The sequence below is a fragment of the Acomys minous genome (genome assembly GCF_964271855.1).
Source record: "Acomys minous genome assembly, chromosome: 15".
In the NCBI taxonomy this organism is placed as follows: domain Eukaryota; kingdom Metazoa; phylum Chordata; class Mammalia; order Rodentia; family Muridae; genus Acomys; species Acomys minous.
Window position 1 is genome coordinate 96,387,825 of NC_140497.1, and position 16,712 is coordinate 96,404,536.

At 46.2% G+C, this 16,712-nt stretch overlaps 1 protein-coding gene across 5 annotated transcripts in view; it reads left to right on the top strand.

Moving 5' to 3' along the window:
- LOC311584428 (protein SPO16 homolog) overlaps nt 1–16,712 on the top strand; it is a 100,574-nt gene that overhangs the window by 53,692 nt on the left and 30,170 nt on the right. For all 5 annotated transcript variants that reach the window (XM_084758728.1, XM_084758730.1, XM_084758732.1 and 2 more), the window contains 2 exons: nt 1,059–3,275; nt 4,556–6,107. In XM_084758728.1, coding sequence (XP_084614854.1) covers nt 1,059–3,275; nt 4,556–5,025 — 2,687 coding nt within the window. In that variant the 3' untranslated portion in view covers nt 5,026–6,107. Of the gene's footprint in view, nt 1–1,058; nt 3,276–4,555 lie in introns of those variants that run through there.

A 16,712-nucleotide genomic window follows, 5' to 3' on the forward strand; every position in this document is an offset into this window, starting at 1 on the left:
CACAGTCACACACAGCATGCACACACACAGTCTCACATGCACACAAACTGAAAGTGACCTCTAGCATGCACACACACAGATTGACCTCTGGCATGCATGCATGTGCATGTGTATGCACAGTCACTAACCACTCATGTTTAAGAACAGTTTATATAATCCAAAAAATAATCTTGATTTGCATAATGAATTAATACTGAACATCAATTAAAAACTAAGGCAAAGAAAATTATGTATATTCTAGTAACAGCTAGAAGTCAGAAATGAACAGTTTTATAGGACGGGGTAGCTCAGTGGTAGGGTACTTGCTTATCTTTCACACATCCCTGGTTTCAGTCTCTGGAGCCCCCACCCACCCACCCCTCCCCCTACACCCACCCCTCCCCCTACACCCACCCCTCCCCCTACACCCACCCCTCCCCCTACACCCACCCCACACCTCCCCTCCACACTCCCCCCCACACACAAATAGAGCTGGTAACCGGGGTTGGTAAATTTGAGGGCCCCAAACTTCATTTCTAAGACCTTAACCAGAACACATACATGGAATTTTAAATGAATAATTAATAAAACTAATTGTGCATTTCCTGTAGCCAACGATCTGGTCCTCAGTGCAGTCTCAGCTGCGTCATAGTCCTCCAGGCTGAAGAGAAACTAATAATGCCAACAAACATCCATTTTATTTTATGTCAGTTCTTCTTTTCAGCTGTGTTTTTAACCCCCCAAAAAAGCACTTCAAAGAGAAGATCTTTCTTGCTGCTTTGATATAAGAAAATCCAATTTTCTCCTGTTACATATTTATGCAAATCCACTTTAAGTGTAACAATGACGGCTGTTGGTGAAAAGAGATTCTCTTTAAGGGTTTTTACTAAGGTCTGAAATAGTCCCCCTGCATTTGGCTTTATTCTTTTTACTTTATCGTTGTCACATTATTCCTTGTCTGTCAATACTAGATTTTTTCCCCCTTTGGTTTTTATTGATTTTATTTTCTCTAACGTGATTTGAAAACATTAAATTTCACTCAGAATTTGAGAGGACTTTGCATTTCTGACCTTCGTTAGGATCCCAAGGAGAGTCAGTGCACCCTGCAAAGGCTTCAGTCTCTTCAAGGCAGCCTGATGAAACTGTGGCAAGACTGAGGCACAGTGCGGACAGACAGACACCTAAGAGGAAGAGTGTCAAGCAGGGACTCGCGACTTTGCAGAAGGCTAATGCAAAACTGGTACCAGTGCCTAAAAGCTTAAGTCAGTCCAGGAAAGGTGGGACTTTGACTACTAAAGATTCAAAGCAAAAACTGCTTCCTGGGCAAGGGATGCTGCAAGCACAGGCCTCTCAGAGAACTTCCAGACCTGAGGCAGCACCCCCAGGGAAAGACATGTCCCACAATGCAAATGACAACAAGAAGCACGTTTTAAAGCAGAGGCCTCCTGAGTCCCCGCTTACCCTTGCTTCTGAAACCAGTGGCCCGGGAGCATCCCTGGCACAGAAGGCGGGGCAATCGTTAGGCATCAGAGAGAAGACCACCCTGCAGCTAGAATGCCAAAGTGGTTCACAGCTAGATGAATCAAGAACGCAGGAACTGAAGGCAAAACAAACCGGTGTAGATCAGGGCACCACACCCAGTTACAAGGACTCAAATCATCACAACGAGAATTCCAATTGCCCTAACATCGCTGCTCTAAAACCCGTGATTTCAACTCCAAATGACAACTTCATAAACTCTAACCTAGTTTGTGATCCCGACTCTGCAAAAGCAGAGCGAATTTATCTACTCTCAGACAGAGAGAAGCAAATAGTGGGGAAAACCACAGACACCAAAAACATAAATTGTCTGAAAGTGAAAGATGCTTTGCTGTGTAGTTCTGAAGGGACAAGTGGTACCCTAAACCCTGTTCAGGAGGACAGGACACCCACATTTCATGTAAGAAAGCCAGCAGTTCAAAGCCAGGCACCGGATAACTCTGTTGCAGACGGTAGTAAACGTGCTAAGGTCAACTCAGCTGCCGCTTCCGAATGTCTTTTGGGACAACCATCAGAAAATCACAAAAATATGGAAACATCAGAAACCCCAGAGAGCCATGAAACTCCGGAAGCTCCATTCGTGGGTCCCTGGGATTTGCACCCCAGTGCCACACATCAGAGGGAGAGCCCCGAATCCGACACTGGCAGTGCTACCACATCTTCGGACGACATAAAGCCCCGCTCTGAAGACTACGATGCTGGCGGATCTCAGGATGACGAGGGCTCGAACGACAGAGGCGTCTCCAAGTGCAGCACCGCTCTGTGCCACGATTTTCTTGGGAGAAGCAGCAGCGATACCAGCACCCCTGAGGAGCTGAAAGTGCACGAGGGGGACCTGAGAGCGGAAGTCAGGGTGAAAAGGCAAGGCGGGGCAGACCTTCTCCAGACTCACTCAGCGAGCGACGAGGAGCTCCCTAGGAAAAAGCCAGAAGCTTGGTCTCGACCCACAGCAACCCGTCCCAGGGAAGCAGAAAGCGCCCCGCGAGCCCGTGGCCCTCTTGCCCAGGAGGTGGACCAGGCCTCCTCGTCAGCAGATGAGACAGAAGACGAGCGCTCTGAAGCAGAAAATGCCGGCGAAAGTTGCTCTCCGTTCAACTCAGGTACTCAGCACATTCAGGGAATAATTAACTTAGCCTTTGAAGACGGAACGGAACATGACAGGCGTGAGTTTTCTGCAACTAAGAAGTTTAGAAGGTCAGTGCTGCTCTCGGTGGACGAATGTGAAGAGGTGGGGTCTGACGAGGGGGAAGGCCACGCCCCCTTCCCGCACTCGGTAGATTCTCCTTCGCCTTCCGATGTTTTTGATGGTGTTTCCTATGAGCTTCATGGAAGGACGGGCTACTCCGGATTTTCAAAAGAAAGTGAAGATGCTACTGCACAGGGCAAACACGACAGTAAAGGCAACAGTGTACATAAACATGAAAGCATTCTCCTGGGTCCCAGTAGCAAAGACTCTTCAAGAAAAGATAAACAGTGTGCCTCAGCAGGCCAAAAGAACAGGTTAGGTGTGCTGTCCAAAGGATGCCAACAGCCTTTCCCAGAAGATGAAGAAGTAAACAGTGCAGGTGAGGTGGCTGATGACCTTCAGCAGCACAGCACGCGCTTGGATGGTGACACGAAGTCCCAAGAGCGACCATGTCATTTGGAGCTTCATCAGAGGGAACCAAAGACCAGCTCAACCAAGCCCGCCCACCCCTGTCCAAGCCAGGACGACCAAGGGAAAGAGAGCCGTCCCAATAATAGTGCGGTGTTTTCAGGTAATGTGCGGAAGTAGACGTGCTAAATGCATAGGAAAATAAGCTCATACAAGTTTAAAGTTGTCTGTAGCCCTGGATGTTATATTTTAGTTAGAATATTTAAAGCTACAGTTTCGACTTTTAAATAAGAATTTAAATTTATTAATAACATGAAAATGAGTTAGTTATTCATTATTTTGTTTGCTTATAATCTTAGTGAATAATTAAGATGTGGTAGATAATCCTGTTCGTTAGACACAGACAACATGCTAGATCTTACCTGAAATAAGAAAGAAACTTATTTTGGTGTCATTTCAATTATTATGTCTGATTAAATATAAGCATTCTTGACTGTTGGAACTTTTATTTTACATTGGATATGATTTATGGACTTGCTAGTATAGATCTAAGAGGGCTGTGCAATAACTATAGTAATATGTACTGAAAAGCCGTAAACTATTTTAACTAGATTAATTATTATCATTTATATGCATTTTACAGAGACTTAAAAGACTTTCTTAGGATCAATATAATTCTATTCTAAAATTTTCAAGTGAAAAGATGAGTTTCCTAAGAGATTATATTTAGAAGCAATGATAATATATGAAAAAAGGCCCAGGCGTATTTCATGTGCTAAGACAATTTCTCGTCTAATTGTTTTGTGTTTGTGTCTTTCTTATTTCAATAATTCATACTAATGACTTAAAATATGCAATAGTATCTGGTTGAGTAACTGTTGTGAACCATAATTAAGAAAAACATTGACCAGAAATTCCTATTCAGTAAAATTATAAGAATCAGAGATCTTCCAAAGTTGTTTTTTTTTCATTTGTTTGTTTTGGCTTGCATCCTCCTTTGCATGTGCAATATACAAGTAAGCCTTGAGATACAGTGCATCTATCCCCCACCCCATGCAACCGAGTTATTTTTAAGACACCTTCAAATAACTGTCTTTTTTTTTTTTTTTGAGTTTCAATTGTAGTGAATTAGATTTGTGTGTATTTTTATGTTTGTGTTTAAATAATTTGTTATTTTCTGAATTCTAAGTTTTCAAATTAAAATATGGAAAATTATTGTTAGTTTCGTATGTTGATTTTGCTGCTAAACATTACCCTTGAATTTTTTAACACAGAAAAATAAATGCCTCAAAAATTTTGTCAATTTTGTAAAAATGTTATTTTTTTCAATTTTGTGCTTTCTGAGAGGCACTAATACTGTTATATTGTGTTAATATTGTTCTACAAAACTCCAAGGGTATCGAGTGCGATTCTTACATTGTGTAGTATTGTGAATTATTTCAGGATACATAGACGATTGTGATACGCTGGCACAAACCTGCATGTCTGACCGCCGGCCTTCAAAAGCCCTCTCTCCAGTCTCTGGGATGGATGTGACAGCAGCACTGGAGCAGAGAGTGGGGTCACAAACACATGTCTCAGACAGGGGCTCGGAAGACGATCAGCACTTTGCCAAACAGGACTGGACACTGCTCAAACAGCTGCTGTCTGAACAAGACACAAGCCTAAGTGTCATAAGCTCTCTCCCTGAAGACCTAAGCTTAGCGCAGTATTTAATCAAGCAGACACTCCTGTTAGCTCGAGATAGCTCAGAACCTCAGGGCTCAGTGCACACTGACACCTGGAACAGGTGGAGTGAGCTCTCGTCCCCACTTGAGGACTCGTCAGCAAGTGCCGCCATAGCTGGCGCTTCCTCTGCGGATTGCTCACCTCAGGGCAAGTGGACAATCCTAGAGGTGGAAACTCAGCACTAAAAGTCTCAACACTTGGGGAAAAAATCTAAACTATGCCATCCTATATTTTTTGATGCCTACATTATATTTAAATCACAATTCCGTTAGCCAGTTATAGACTGTCCTTAAAATAGTTGGAGTCTTTTCAACTCATTGAGGTAAATATAGCTTATTTATTAACATGATGTTTTTCTAACTTTTAAGCATGTTTTCTATAACTGTTAGAGAGACTGGAAAACTTGTAGAAAATCTTTGCTGCAGTTTTCTTTCCCAGCTGGTAATTTGTTCATCTGTTCAGGAATTTCCATGTCAGTGCACAAGTAGATCGATCGACTCCTGAGTTTTGACTCTGCCTATGGAACCATAATAATTTAACAATAAACTTGCTGTGTGAGCGTGCATTATACAGAATCAGTCTGTGAAGAGTATTCAGACTCAGGCTGAGTACTGCAGTTGGGGAGACAGGGGGATCCCCCTCAGCTCCCCCAGCATTTCAGGGCTAGGACATTGAGAAGTGAGTGCACCTTGGGCTCAGCATCCTGTGAATAAACTAAGAGAAGCGGACTTTTCTGGATATGCCCAGGGTAGGCATTTGATCCCCTTCAAAGGTGTGTGGGCCCTGACAGCTCATCACTTCATCTTGTGTGTCATGGCAGGGGTACTTTGGAACTGCTCTGCTCCGAACTAACACCAAGCACTAACCGAAGTGCATAGAGGAGGCAGCTGAGTCCTAGTGCGGGCGTGTGCCTCCTGTGTCTGCTTTACATCCTCCTTGTCTGTCAGACCTCTCTGGGTCTGTAGTTTTGTAGGAAGACAGAAACAATGCTACTGGGGGTAAACACTTGGGTCTTAGATTAGTGAGTATGGCCTTTTAAAGTAATGGGGTTTCAAACACTAGCCTCTCTCTTTGTCTTGTAACTAACTTATGTTTCTCTAGAATATGTTGGTAGAAGGGGGTATTTTAAGATAAAAATTGTCTAAATATTAACAAAAGCTTTAACAAAATCATCAACAGTAGAATGCATAATTATAGTGAACAACACAACTAGGTAAAAACAGAATTATTTGTCCTGAAACAACAATTATGTTTAAGTACTAATCTGTTATAAAACATTTTTGTGCCTTAAAAAAGTTTTGAATTTTTTATGTTAATTGTTTTGTGTGTGTTTATGTGGGTAGGCATGTGGGTGTGTGGCACAGCATACGTGTGGAGATCAGAGTCAGTCCCTTCCTTCCACCACGCTAGTCCCAGAGGTTGAACTCAGATCACCAGGCTCAGTGGCAAGTGCCTTTACCTGCAGAGCCATCCTCCCATCCCTCCCGTCCTGCAGAGCCATCCTCCCATCCCTCCCGTCCTGCAGAGCCATCCTCCCATCCCTCCCGTCCTGCAGAGCCATCCTCCTATCCCTCCCGTCCTGCGGGGCCATCCCTGCTATCCCTCCGGTCCTCCTGCAGAGCCATCCCTCTGGTCCTGCAGCCTCCCTCCCATCCCTCTGGTCCTGCAGAGCCATCCCTCCCGTCCTGCAGAGCCATCCTCCCATCCCTCTGGTCCTGCAGAGCCATCCTCCCATCCCTCCCATCCCTCTGGTCCTGGCTCTAGGCCTTTTTAAGAAGCTAGATGTTCTTGCATGGGGATCTCATTCATTTAAGACATAGTTATTAACTCAGTTTATTCAAGGTAAAGAAATGGGCTGCTTTGGCAACCACCACCCCGCTTCCCTGAGTTCCACACTTCTGGCTTCCACATTCAATGGGACCCGATTTACCCCACTCAAAGACCGAACACATTCATACTGCAGATCACAGGGCTTTCTTCTTTTCAAAGACTGCTTAATACTTTGTTTTCCTTGTCCATGTACAGATGTTGCGGGGCCTTTTGTTGAAGTGGGACCATGCACTTTGACGTACCCTCCTCCTTTCAACAAATGTTTGTGTTGAAATGCTTGTTTGCCATAGCTAGGACACACAACAAAGAAACAGCTCTGCCCAAGTCTACCTTAGAGGATCAGTGGGTTGTTGGGTTACCTACAGGAGCAGGCTGTACAACCACATCTCAGAAAAGTCCATCACAGCATGGTAAGGCCTGAGGGAAGCTGCCCGCCCTGGGGATCCCTGCACAGCATCAGGCAGCTGGACACACTGCAGAGTGTCCTCTCCCCAGAAGATGTTAGCTGCTTATGTGGGGAGCGGCCTTGTGAGCCCTGTACCGGCTTCGTGAGCCTGGGAAGTTGCGAGGTCTCCTCACTGCAGAGATGAATCCACGGAGGAGACCATGGCCACACAGCAGTCTATTCATCCTCTGGTGTCCGCGGAGGAGACCATGGCCACACAGCAGTCTATTCATCCTCTGGTGTCTGCAGAGGAGACCATGGCCACACAGCAGTCTATTCATCCTCTGGTGTCCGCAGAGGAGACCATGGCCACACAGCAGTCTATTCATCCTCTGGTGTCTACGGAGGAGACCATGGCCACGAATCCACTGAGGAGACCATGGCCACACAGCAGTCTATTCATCCTCTGGTGTCTGTGGAGGAGACCATGGCCACGAATCCACTGAGGAGACCATGGCCACACAGCAGTCTATTCATCCTCTGGTCTTAAATTCTTCACCCCTTTTCACAAAGTCATCTGAGCCTCGGGGTGAGGATGGGGCCGATGTGTGCTTACCTTTTTTCTTTTCCATTTATAGTGAAGTGGACCACTGTGCCATAGCAATGCGTAGAGTAAGTTCACTTATTCTGCAAGAATCATAGACTGAGCTGGAAGCTCCCTGTCTGGCCACCAAAGGGCATTCTGTCTTCAGGATGCAGTCATCAGCAGTGGCAACAGCCTGTATGGTTTGTATGTGTGGTTGTATGTGTGGTTGTATATATGGCTGTATGTATGGCTGTATGTATGGCTGTATGTGTGGTTGTATGTATGGCTGTATATATGGTTGTGTGTGTGGTTGTATGTGTGGCTGTATGTATGGTTGTATGTGTGGTTGTATGTACGGCTGTATGTGTGGCTGTATGTATGGTTGTATGTGTGGCTGTATGTATGGCTGTATGTATGGTTGTATGTGTGGTTGTATGTATGGCTGTATGTATGGTTGTGTGTGTGGTTGTATGTGTGGCTGTATGTATGGCTGTATGTGTGGCTGTATGTATGGCTGTATGTATGGTTGTATGTGTGGTTGTATGTATGGCTGTATGTATGGTTGTGTGTGTGGTTGTATGTGTGGCTGTATGTATGGTTGTATGTGTGGTTGTATGTATGGCTGTATGTATGGCTGTATGTGTGGCTGTATGTATGGCTGTATGTGTGGCTGTATGTATGGTTGTATGTATGGCTATATGTATGGCTGTATGTGTGGTTGTATGTGTGGTTGTATGTATGGCTGTATGGTTGTGTGTGTGGTTGTATGTGTGGCTGTATGTATGGTTGTGTGTGTGGTTGTATGTATGGCTGTATGTATGGTTGTGTGTGTGGTTGTATGTGTGGCTGTATGTATGGTTGTATGTGTGGTTGTATGTGTGGTTGTATGTATGGCTGTATGTATGGCTGTATGTATGGTTGTATGTGTGGCTGTATGTATGGTTTGTATGTGTGGTTGTATGTATGGTTGTATGTGTGGCTGTATGTATGGTTGTGTGTGTGGTTGTATGTATGGCTGTATGTGTGGTTGTATGTATGGCTGTATATATGGCTGTATGTATGGTTGTATGTATGGCTGTATCTATGGCTGTATGTGTGGTTGTATGTATGGCTGTATATATGGTTGTGTGTGTGGTTGTATGTGTGGCTGTATGTATGGTTGTATGTGTGGTTGTATGTGTGGTTGTATGTATGGCTGTATGTATGGCTGTATGTATGGTTGTATGTGTGGCTGTATGTATGGTTGTATGTGTGGTTGTATGTATGGCTGTATGTATGGCTGTATGTATGGTTGTATGTATGGTTGTATGTGTGGCTGTATGTATGGTTTGTATGTATGGTTGTATGTGTGGCTGTATGTATGGTTTGTATGTGTGGTTGTATGTATGGCTGTATGTGTGGTTGTATGTATGGCTGTATGTTTGCCGTCCAGCAGCCCTGGTACTGGGACTTCCCGTTCAGGGCGCTTTTCACCCATGCAGGGCAGCCTCACCAACTCCCTGCCTGCTAATCACTGTCCTTACAGCTGTTCTTCTTTAGCCTTTTAAATTAAAGCCGCAAAGGTTAACATTATATAATGAAACCTTTTCTAAAAAGGTGCCCCCCCCCATCATCCATTGCAAGTAACAATGTAGGTTGGTCTAAGATGGCTGAGAGGTTATTCAAAAATTAATGTTAGCACGTCTAATGGTGCATAAAACTATCCCCTTAGTTCTGTTAGCTGTTTTGTTAAAAAAAAAAAAAAGTTGGGTACCTCCATATTGTAGCCAGCTAGCTTCCTCATCCCAAGGTCCTGCTGTCACCATGAGCCACTGCACATTTCCCACCTCAATAGTCTCTTTGTGCTGTTTGATGCAACTTGGGGCCAAAGGAAGGCAAAACTTGCTTTAGCCTGTTATCATTGCCGCTAGAGCCAGATCCCTGGTTCTGATAACCTCTGAGACAACACCATGACCTTTGTGGAGAGGACTGTTAATTCAGAACATAGCAAGAGATCACATGCAAAGTTTGGTCTGTGTGACCCAGCTGGAATACAAACTCGCCTTTAAACCAAGAGGCAGAGGTCAAGGCTATAGAGCAAGTATCAGGTAGAGAAAAGCTTAGATCCAGGCATGGTGGTACACGCCTTTAATCACAAACAAAGGTAAAGCTACTTCGTAGAAAGAAGCACGCATGTTTGAAAGTAATGTCTAATTGAGTGGCAGAAAAAGTGACAAATTAGAGATTTGACAGAATAGGATACACCCAACTCTCACAAGAAGAGAGAAGAAAGGGAAGCTACTTAAGAGGCAGTTTAGAGAGAGGAGTGTTACCAGGACAGTGATAGAGAGATGGGTTGCAGAGAGAGAACTCAGGTGAAGGCAGAGCAAGCCAAAAAATGAGAAGCCAGATTAGAGCAGATTGCTGAGTTGGTTTGAGGCCAAGCAGAGCAATTCTAGGCTGAGAGAGAAGCCAGATTGAATCAGTCAGCTGGGGGAGGAGTTTGAGCCAGAACAGCTGAGTTGAGCCAGGCAGCCCAGAGCTCAGAACAAGGGTGAGTTCATTAAGCAGTGAGTCTCAGAGGCTGAAACATTCTAGGCCTAGGTTAGAGTATACGGAGGCTAGAAACTTCCAGGACCAGGCCTAGGTTAACAGAAGGAGGCAGTGAGCCTCCCAGACAACAGTTGAGCCAGGAGAATAAAAGCTCTTTTTATACCTTTGCCATTCCATCAGCCATACCCAGCTGCAGAAGGAGCCCCAAGATGGGCAAACATCTTCCCTCTCCCTGTGCCTTCCTGCACAGGAGAAATGTATACTGCATTCTCTGGGGCATGGCTGCCCATCCCTATGGTAAGCTTAACTTTTTTCACCTCTACTATTTCTTCATTTATGCATTGTGTAAAATATTTAGGCTTTAAAGCCTTCAGAGGCATCCTGGCATTTGTCATTCTGTTAATTTTTTTCTATAGGAAGTCCACCTCAACACTAAATATGTCACAGTTGCCTTTAAGTGACCTGTACAGCTTCTTTGTCTTCTTTAACTTCCCTCACATCCCGAGAGATTGCGTCCCACCACAGGTTCAGAGTCCCAAGGTCTCTGCTGACTCCACCCCTGTCTTAGCTCTCCCGTGAGCACCTGTGGCATCCAGACATCGGTTCTTTCTGCTTGCCTGTCCTCCCTCTGTTGTCCTCCATCCCCTGATAAGCATGGCGACCTCAGCCACTGACAACTCAAACATCCTTAGTGGCTCAATTAAGCCTTTCCCCTAGTTGCTTCTGGCTGTGTATGGCCTTTTTCCCCCCTAGGTAGGATGAGTACTTATATTACAGTCTGACCCCATCTGTCCCCATATGCCATCTTATGGAAGGCTTCTCACTATTTGGAAGTCTTCCCTAATTAAGGGAGTTTAAATGCACAGTTTTTCGTGATGATCATGGCTTCCTACACTGAACCATGATCCAGGCTTCCTGTCTGCATCCCTAAGTCCATGAATACTCCCTTCATACCTATTAAAGACTGGATTTGGCTGGCGGTGGTGGTGCATGCCTTTAATCCCAGCACGTGGGAGGCAGAGGCAGGCGGATTGCTCTGAGTTCAAGGCCAGCCTGGTCTACAAAGCGAGTCCAAAACAGCTAAGGCTAACACAGAGACCCCCCCCCCCATCTTGAAAAGACAAAAAATGAAAAAACAAACAAAAAGACTGGATTTGAGGGTGTCTTCTACCTCCTCTTCAAACATTATTGCTGATTTTTCCCCCCTGGGATCCAAGTCTCTGCGTCAGGAAGAGCATGCTGTAGATCTAGTGTGTACTGTTTCCTTGCGTCCTGCCAGCTGGATGAAATGGCAAGCTGGCACTTCCTTCTCCTACTTCCCTTTCCTACTTTTGCCAAATCAGAGGCCAGTGCAAGAAGGAAAACATCTGCATCTTTCTCCTGTTGTGATTCCTCTCTTACATGTGCAACTTCTTTCTGGCAAATAGTTTCGCTTCAACTGCATGTCTTACTGGCCACAGCAAAGGCCACACAGTGGCCATCACAGCCCACTTAGAACCCTGTCCTACATGTGAAACTCTGGGCACTTACAAGTATATTCTCTGACCCATCAGCAGTGAAATACAAGTTCCCCCCCCCCCCCCGTGCCTACTCTTAGCACCCAAATAATGACATGGAGACCTGTTATATTTATTAAAAGCTTCAGGCACTATAGCTGGGCAGATACTGAGCTATTCTAACCCAACTATGCCAGCCTGGCCTGCTTCCCAGCTACACGGCCTGTTACCTGTCATCTTAATCTTGCTCTGGAAACTCCTTGTTGGCCCATGTCCTCATGGCAACCCCTTTCTCTCTGGTTCCCTCTTGAGACCCTCTTCCTAGGATTATAAGTCCCGCCTTAACTCTCCTGTCCAGCTGTTGGCTCTTCAGCTCTTTATTAACCAAAGTCAGGGCTGCAACCAGATCTCTTGGTACAGAAATCAGCATTTGAATACATAGTGCACTAAACATCCCCCAACATCTCCCCCTTTTACTCCAGTAAAAGATTTTTTCTCTTACATTAATAAACTATATATAATAAGAAAAATTGCCGGTAGTGTTGGCACATGCGATAGGATTTGCTGAAGGAGGTGGAGGCAGGAGGATCACGAGTTCGAGGCCAGCCTGGGCTACACATTTTGGGACTGGAAAGGTGGCTCAGCTGCTTAAGAGCACTGTCTGCTCTTCCAGAGGTCCTGAGTTCAATTCCCAGCAACCATGTGTTGGCTCATATACTAGGATCTGATTGCCTGCTCTGGTGCAAATGGAGAGCAAGCAGCTGGCTGCCTGGACGTAAATCAAGGTTCCTCTATAAAGTTGAGGCATAGTCTTTGGCTTTCTGGCCCAGAATATGTGTAGCAGGAGTTATGAAGGACTTGGCTTCCTTTCCCTTGCAGAGTCTGGCAGTTTATCTCTGCTGCCATGTCCTGCTTGTCCAGCCTGGACACTGGACTATCAGCAGTTAAAGCAAGGGCAGGTTTTTTTTTTTTTTGGTTTTTCGAGACAGAGTTTCTCTGTGTAGCCTTGGCTGTCCTGGACTTGCTTTGTAGACCAGGCTGGCCTCGACTTCTTTTTGTTCTGAGACAGGGTTTCACTAAGTTACTCAGGCTAGCCTTGAGTTTCTGGCCTTCCGGTCTCAGCACTGTTAGTAACTGGAATTACAGGTCTACATCACTAGGCCTGATTTCTATTTGATTTTTCCTTCTTTCTTTCTCTTTTTCTTTGTGAGGCTGGGTCTCACTATTCAGTCTGGCCTGCGTGCTCCATGTGGCACAGCAGGCCGTGTGACTCCTGTTTGTCCTGCTTTTGCCTCCTAAAGGCTAGATGACCTGGTGGCTTGTGCCGCCATGCCCTGCCTAGCTGGTTTGGTTTTGTTGTTGTTGTTTATTTGTTTGTTTGTTTTTTCTATCTCTACTCATTTTTGTTTTGTTTTGTTTTATCTATCTATAATACCTACAGAGTTTACATTTACACCAATAGTGAATAAGGTCTCTCTTCTGTACGTGCTTATTAATACTTGCCTTTTGTCTGGTAATATACAGTCTATCAGCTTTAGTCTCATTGTTATTTTAATTTGCATTTCCTTGCTCATGGTCATCTTGAGCTTTTTTCTTTCTGTATATAACTGCCCCGCCCATTTCTTCTGGCGATCTCAGAGTTGTACCTGAAGCCTTGTTTGTGCACGCTAGGCCGAGAGGCTATCATTGAGATGCATCCCTGTACTTATTTTATTCGCTTTTGAGGTATCTTCAGATCTTTTGCACACTTTATAATCAGGTTGTTTGTTTTCTTGCTGTTTAGCTGAGAGCTCCTTATGTATTTTAGATTTTGGGTTTTTTTTTTTACTTCCTATCAGATATGTTTTCCCACTCCATGGGTTATCTCTTCAGTGCTCCTTGTTCATCAGGAGCTTTGCTTTGTTGTGTCCGTGTTTGCTTTGTTGTGCAGACACTCTCAGTTAGAAGCAACCCTATGCCTCGTTGCCTACACGCAAAGGAGACTGCGCAAAGGTAAAAAGCGTGGGATCAGTTTTCACCACTCACATGGCAAGCTCACAGCTGCCCACGCGCACGTGCTCATGTATGAGCTCACACACAATTAAAAACATGATTGTTTAATTTATTGCTTACACTAATAGAAAGAAGATTCTCTGCGCCCACCCCGTTTTCATCAAGTAGTTTCATGTCTTACATGTAAGACTTTAGCAGATTCTGATTTAATTATTATGGATGAACTGAGGTAAAGCCCCGATTTCACTCTTCCCCACGTGAACAATCAGTTCACTGTTTACAGGCGAGATCACCCTATCTGCATCATGTGCTCTTAATAAAGACTGGTTGTCTATGCATGTATGTGAGGTCGGTACTGTTGAGCTGGGAGGAGCCAGGACAGAGCAGGAGTGGGGTCATGTCATGTCCAGTCCCGGAAAGCTCATCTCAAGGAAAGAGTGGGGACCACTCCCTCTCCTGCCCCGGGCCTGCATGGCCCCAGGGCATGGAGTCCTGCACCCCCATCTTTGCCCACCCCAGAGGCACTCACGTGGTTGAAGCCAGGTTAAATTTTACCTCTCCTTATAAGGTCATGCCCTCTTCCTGCAAATAAGGAATCCCCAGTGCCTCCACCCACCCCAACCCCCGAAGGTTTAAATAGCCTTTGTTCCCCCAATTAAATGAGCTGCTCAATGAAGCCTGCCCCAACCTGCTCCCCCCCACTCCCCCCTGCTCCCCCCACTACCCCCACCCCTGCCCAAGGTCTCGCTCCCCCCACTACCCCCCACCCCTGCCCGAGGTCTCGCTCCCCCCACTACCCCCCACCCCTGCCCGAGGTCTCGCTCCCCCCACTACCCCCCACCCCTGCCCGAGGTCTCGCTCCCCCCACTACCCCCCACCCCTGCCCGAGGTCTCGCTCCCCCCACTACCCCCCACCCCTGCCCGAGGTCTCGCTCCCCCCACTACCCCCCACCCCTGCCCAAGGTCTCGCTCCCTCCACTGCCCCCCACCCCTGCCCAAGGTCTCTGTCACCCACACCATTCCTACCTCCCCGCCCTCCCTTCAGGGTCTACCAGCTGTGGTCTAAGGCCACCCCAACTGGGAAGGGCAGGGAGAGCAGAGCCCAAAGGGCACATGTATGGATACATTTCTGAGTTCTCTGGTTATAAGATCTGTTTTTGTGGTGTGTCATGTTGTCTCCAGCTGTACGGCTGTATTGTTTTTGCTCAAAATTACTTTGGCTACTTGGGATATTTTATGGTTGTATGCAAACTTTACCATTATCTTTTCTGTCTTGGAAATCTGATAGAAATTGCACTAAGTCTGAAGCTCACTTGAAAGAATTATGTAAAAATCAGGATAGAGAGATGGCTCCACAGTTAAGAGCAATGGTTGCTCTTCCAGAGCACTGTGGTTCAATTCCAGCACCAAGAAAGAAGAGGGCGGGAGGGAAAGGCTACAGGGAAGGAGAAGGAGAGGAGGAAGAGGCGAGGGGAAAGAAGGGATGCCCGGGCCAAGGCCATGCTGGACAATACGGTGAAATCGTGGCTCAAGCGGGGGGGGGGGGGGGGGGGGATGGAAAAGAAGAGGAGGAAGGAGACGGTGACAGCGAACGGTGCTGGTGAGGCCTTTCCAGAGCCCTGGCGTTGTTTTCTCCCTCCATCGCATTCGAGGATGCGCGATGTGTGTACCTGGGCTTGTGGAGGCCCCAGGCTGAGCCAGGAGTCATCTGTGAGCCCTTCTCCGTCTTACTCACTAGAACCCAGAGGTCTAGATATGGGTACTGGCTGGCTAGGTGGTTCTTGAGGTTCCATCTCCGCCTTCTGAGGGGAACAGCCACGCCCATCCAGCGCTCACTGGGGTTGGGGATCCAAACTCTCAATACCGAGCCGCCCACGCAGCCTCCAGGAAACGTCCTTTTATGTAAGTTAAACAGCAACAGAATATGTGGGCAGCAGGGGAAGATGGAGCCGCAAAGTGCAGGCAGCAAAAATATCACGAGACCCACACAGCGACCGGAGCAAGCCATCTAGGCAAGCATTTTAAAGAGGTTTTCAGCAGACGAGCACATCACGTGTAGCCTTGTTTAGGAAATGCCTCAGCTTCTGGCACGAAAGCGGGATTTACTATCGCTGGGTGAAAATACTTTTCCATTTCTCAATTTGAATGTGACAATATATTTGAGATGCGATTGAACTTGCCTTGGTAAGAAGGCACGGTGACTCACAGCTGTAATCCTAGCACTTGAAAGTCTGAGGCAAGAGCATTACTATAAGTTCAGGCTCAGCCTGGACTACAGAAGAAGACCCCATCTCAAAAGCAAATAATTCTGACCACCCTGGTCTTCCTGTATGCCCGTTCTGTACTAGCTTTGGGCTGCAGGGCTTGGGTGAGACCTCTCAACGGTGTTGAACAATGTCGTGAGGGAGTTGTGTGTCATGTCACATTTTTTCCCTGGTGATGCTTATATTGGCCTTGCACTGCCGGCTCTGGCCCGAGGACGACTTTGAATCTGGCGTAGCTCTGTGAGACTAGTACGTCTATTGTTGCACAAACTACTCGTAGTGTCCACAGCCACCTTTCCTCTAGGTAAGACATGAGGAGGGTTTGCCTGTTTTTCAATTTCTAGCTCTATTTTTTTCCTCCTGGCAAGACAGCTTAATTTAAAATAATTGCAGTTGAAATACACCTTCATTTAAACATCACGCGCTTCCCTTATAAAAAAAAACGTCTCCTAGAGTGACGCAGGGAACCATGACCTTGTGAAATAAGTAGCGGGAGCCCGTTGTCAAGGGGCTGGAGTCGTGGTTTGAGCTCCCAGCAACGAACAACTCAAACCTAACTTTGGAGTGCAGCCATAGCAGCCAGGCTTGCAGCCCACCTCAGGCGTCCAACTGAGCAGGCCCTGTCCCAGCAAGTAAGAGGGAGGAACTGGAACCAAGCAGCCTGCTCTGTCCTTGCCTTTGCCGTCTGTAAATAATGCCTGCTGTTCCAGAGCTAAGCTAGCTGGACCTTTCACGATTTCCTGATAAATATAAAATGGCAACAACAAAAACAAAGTCTTCATTACCA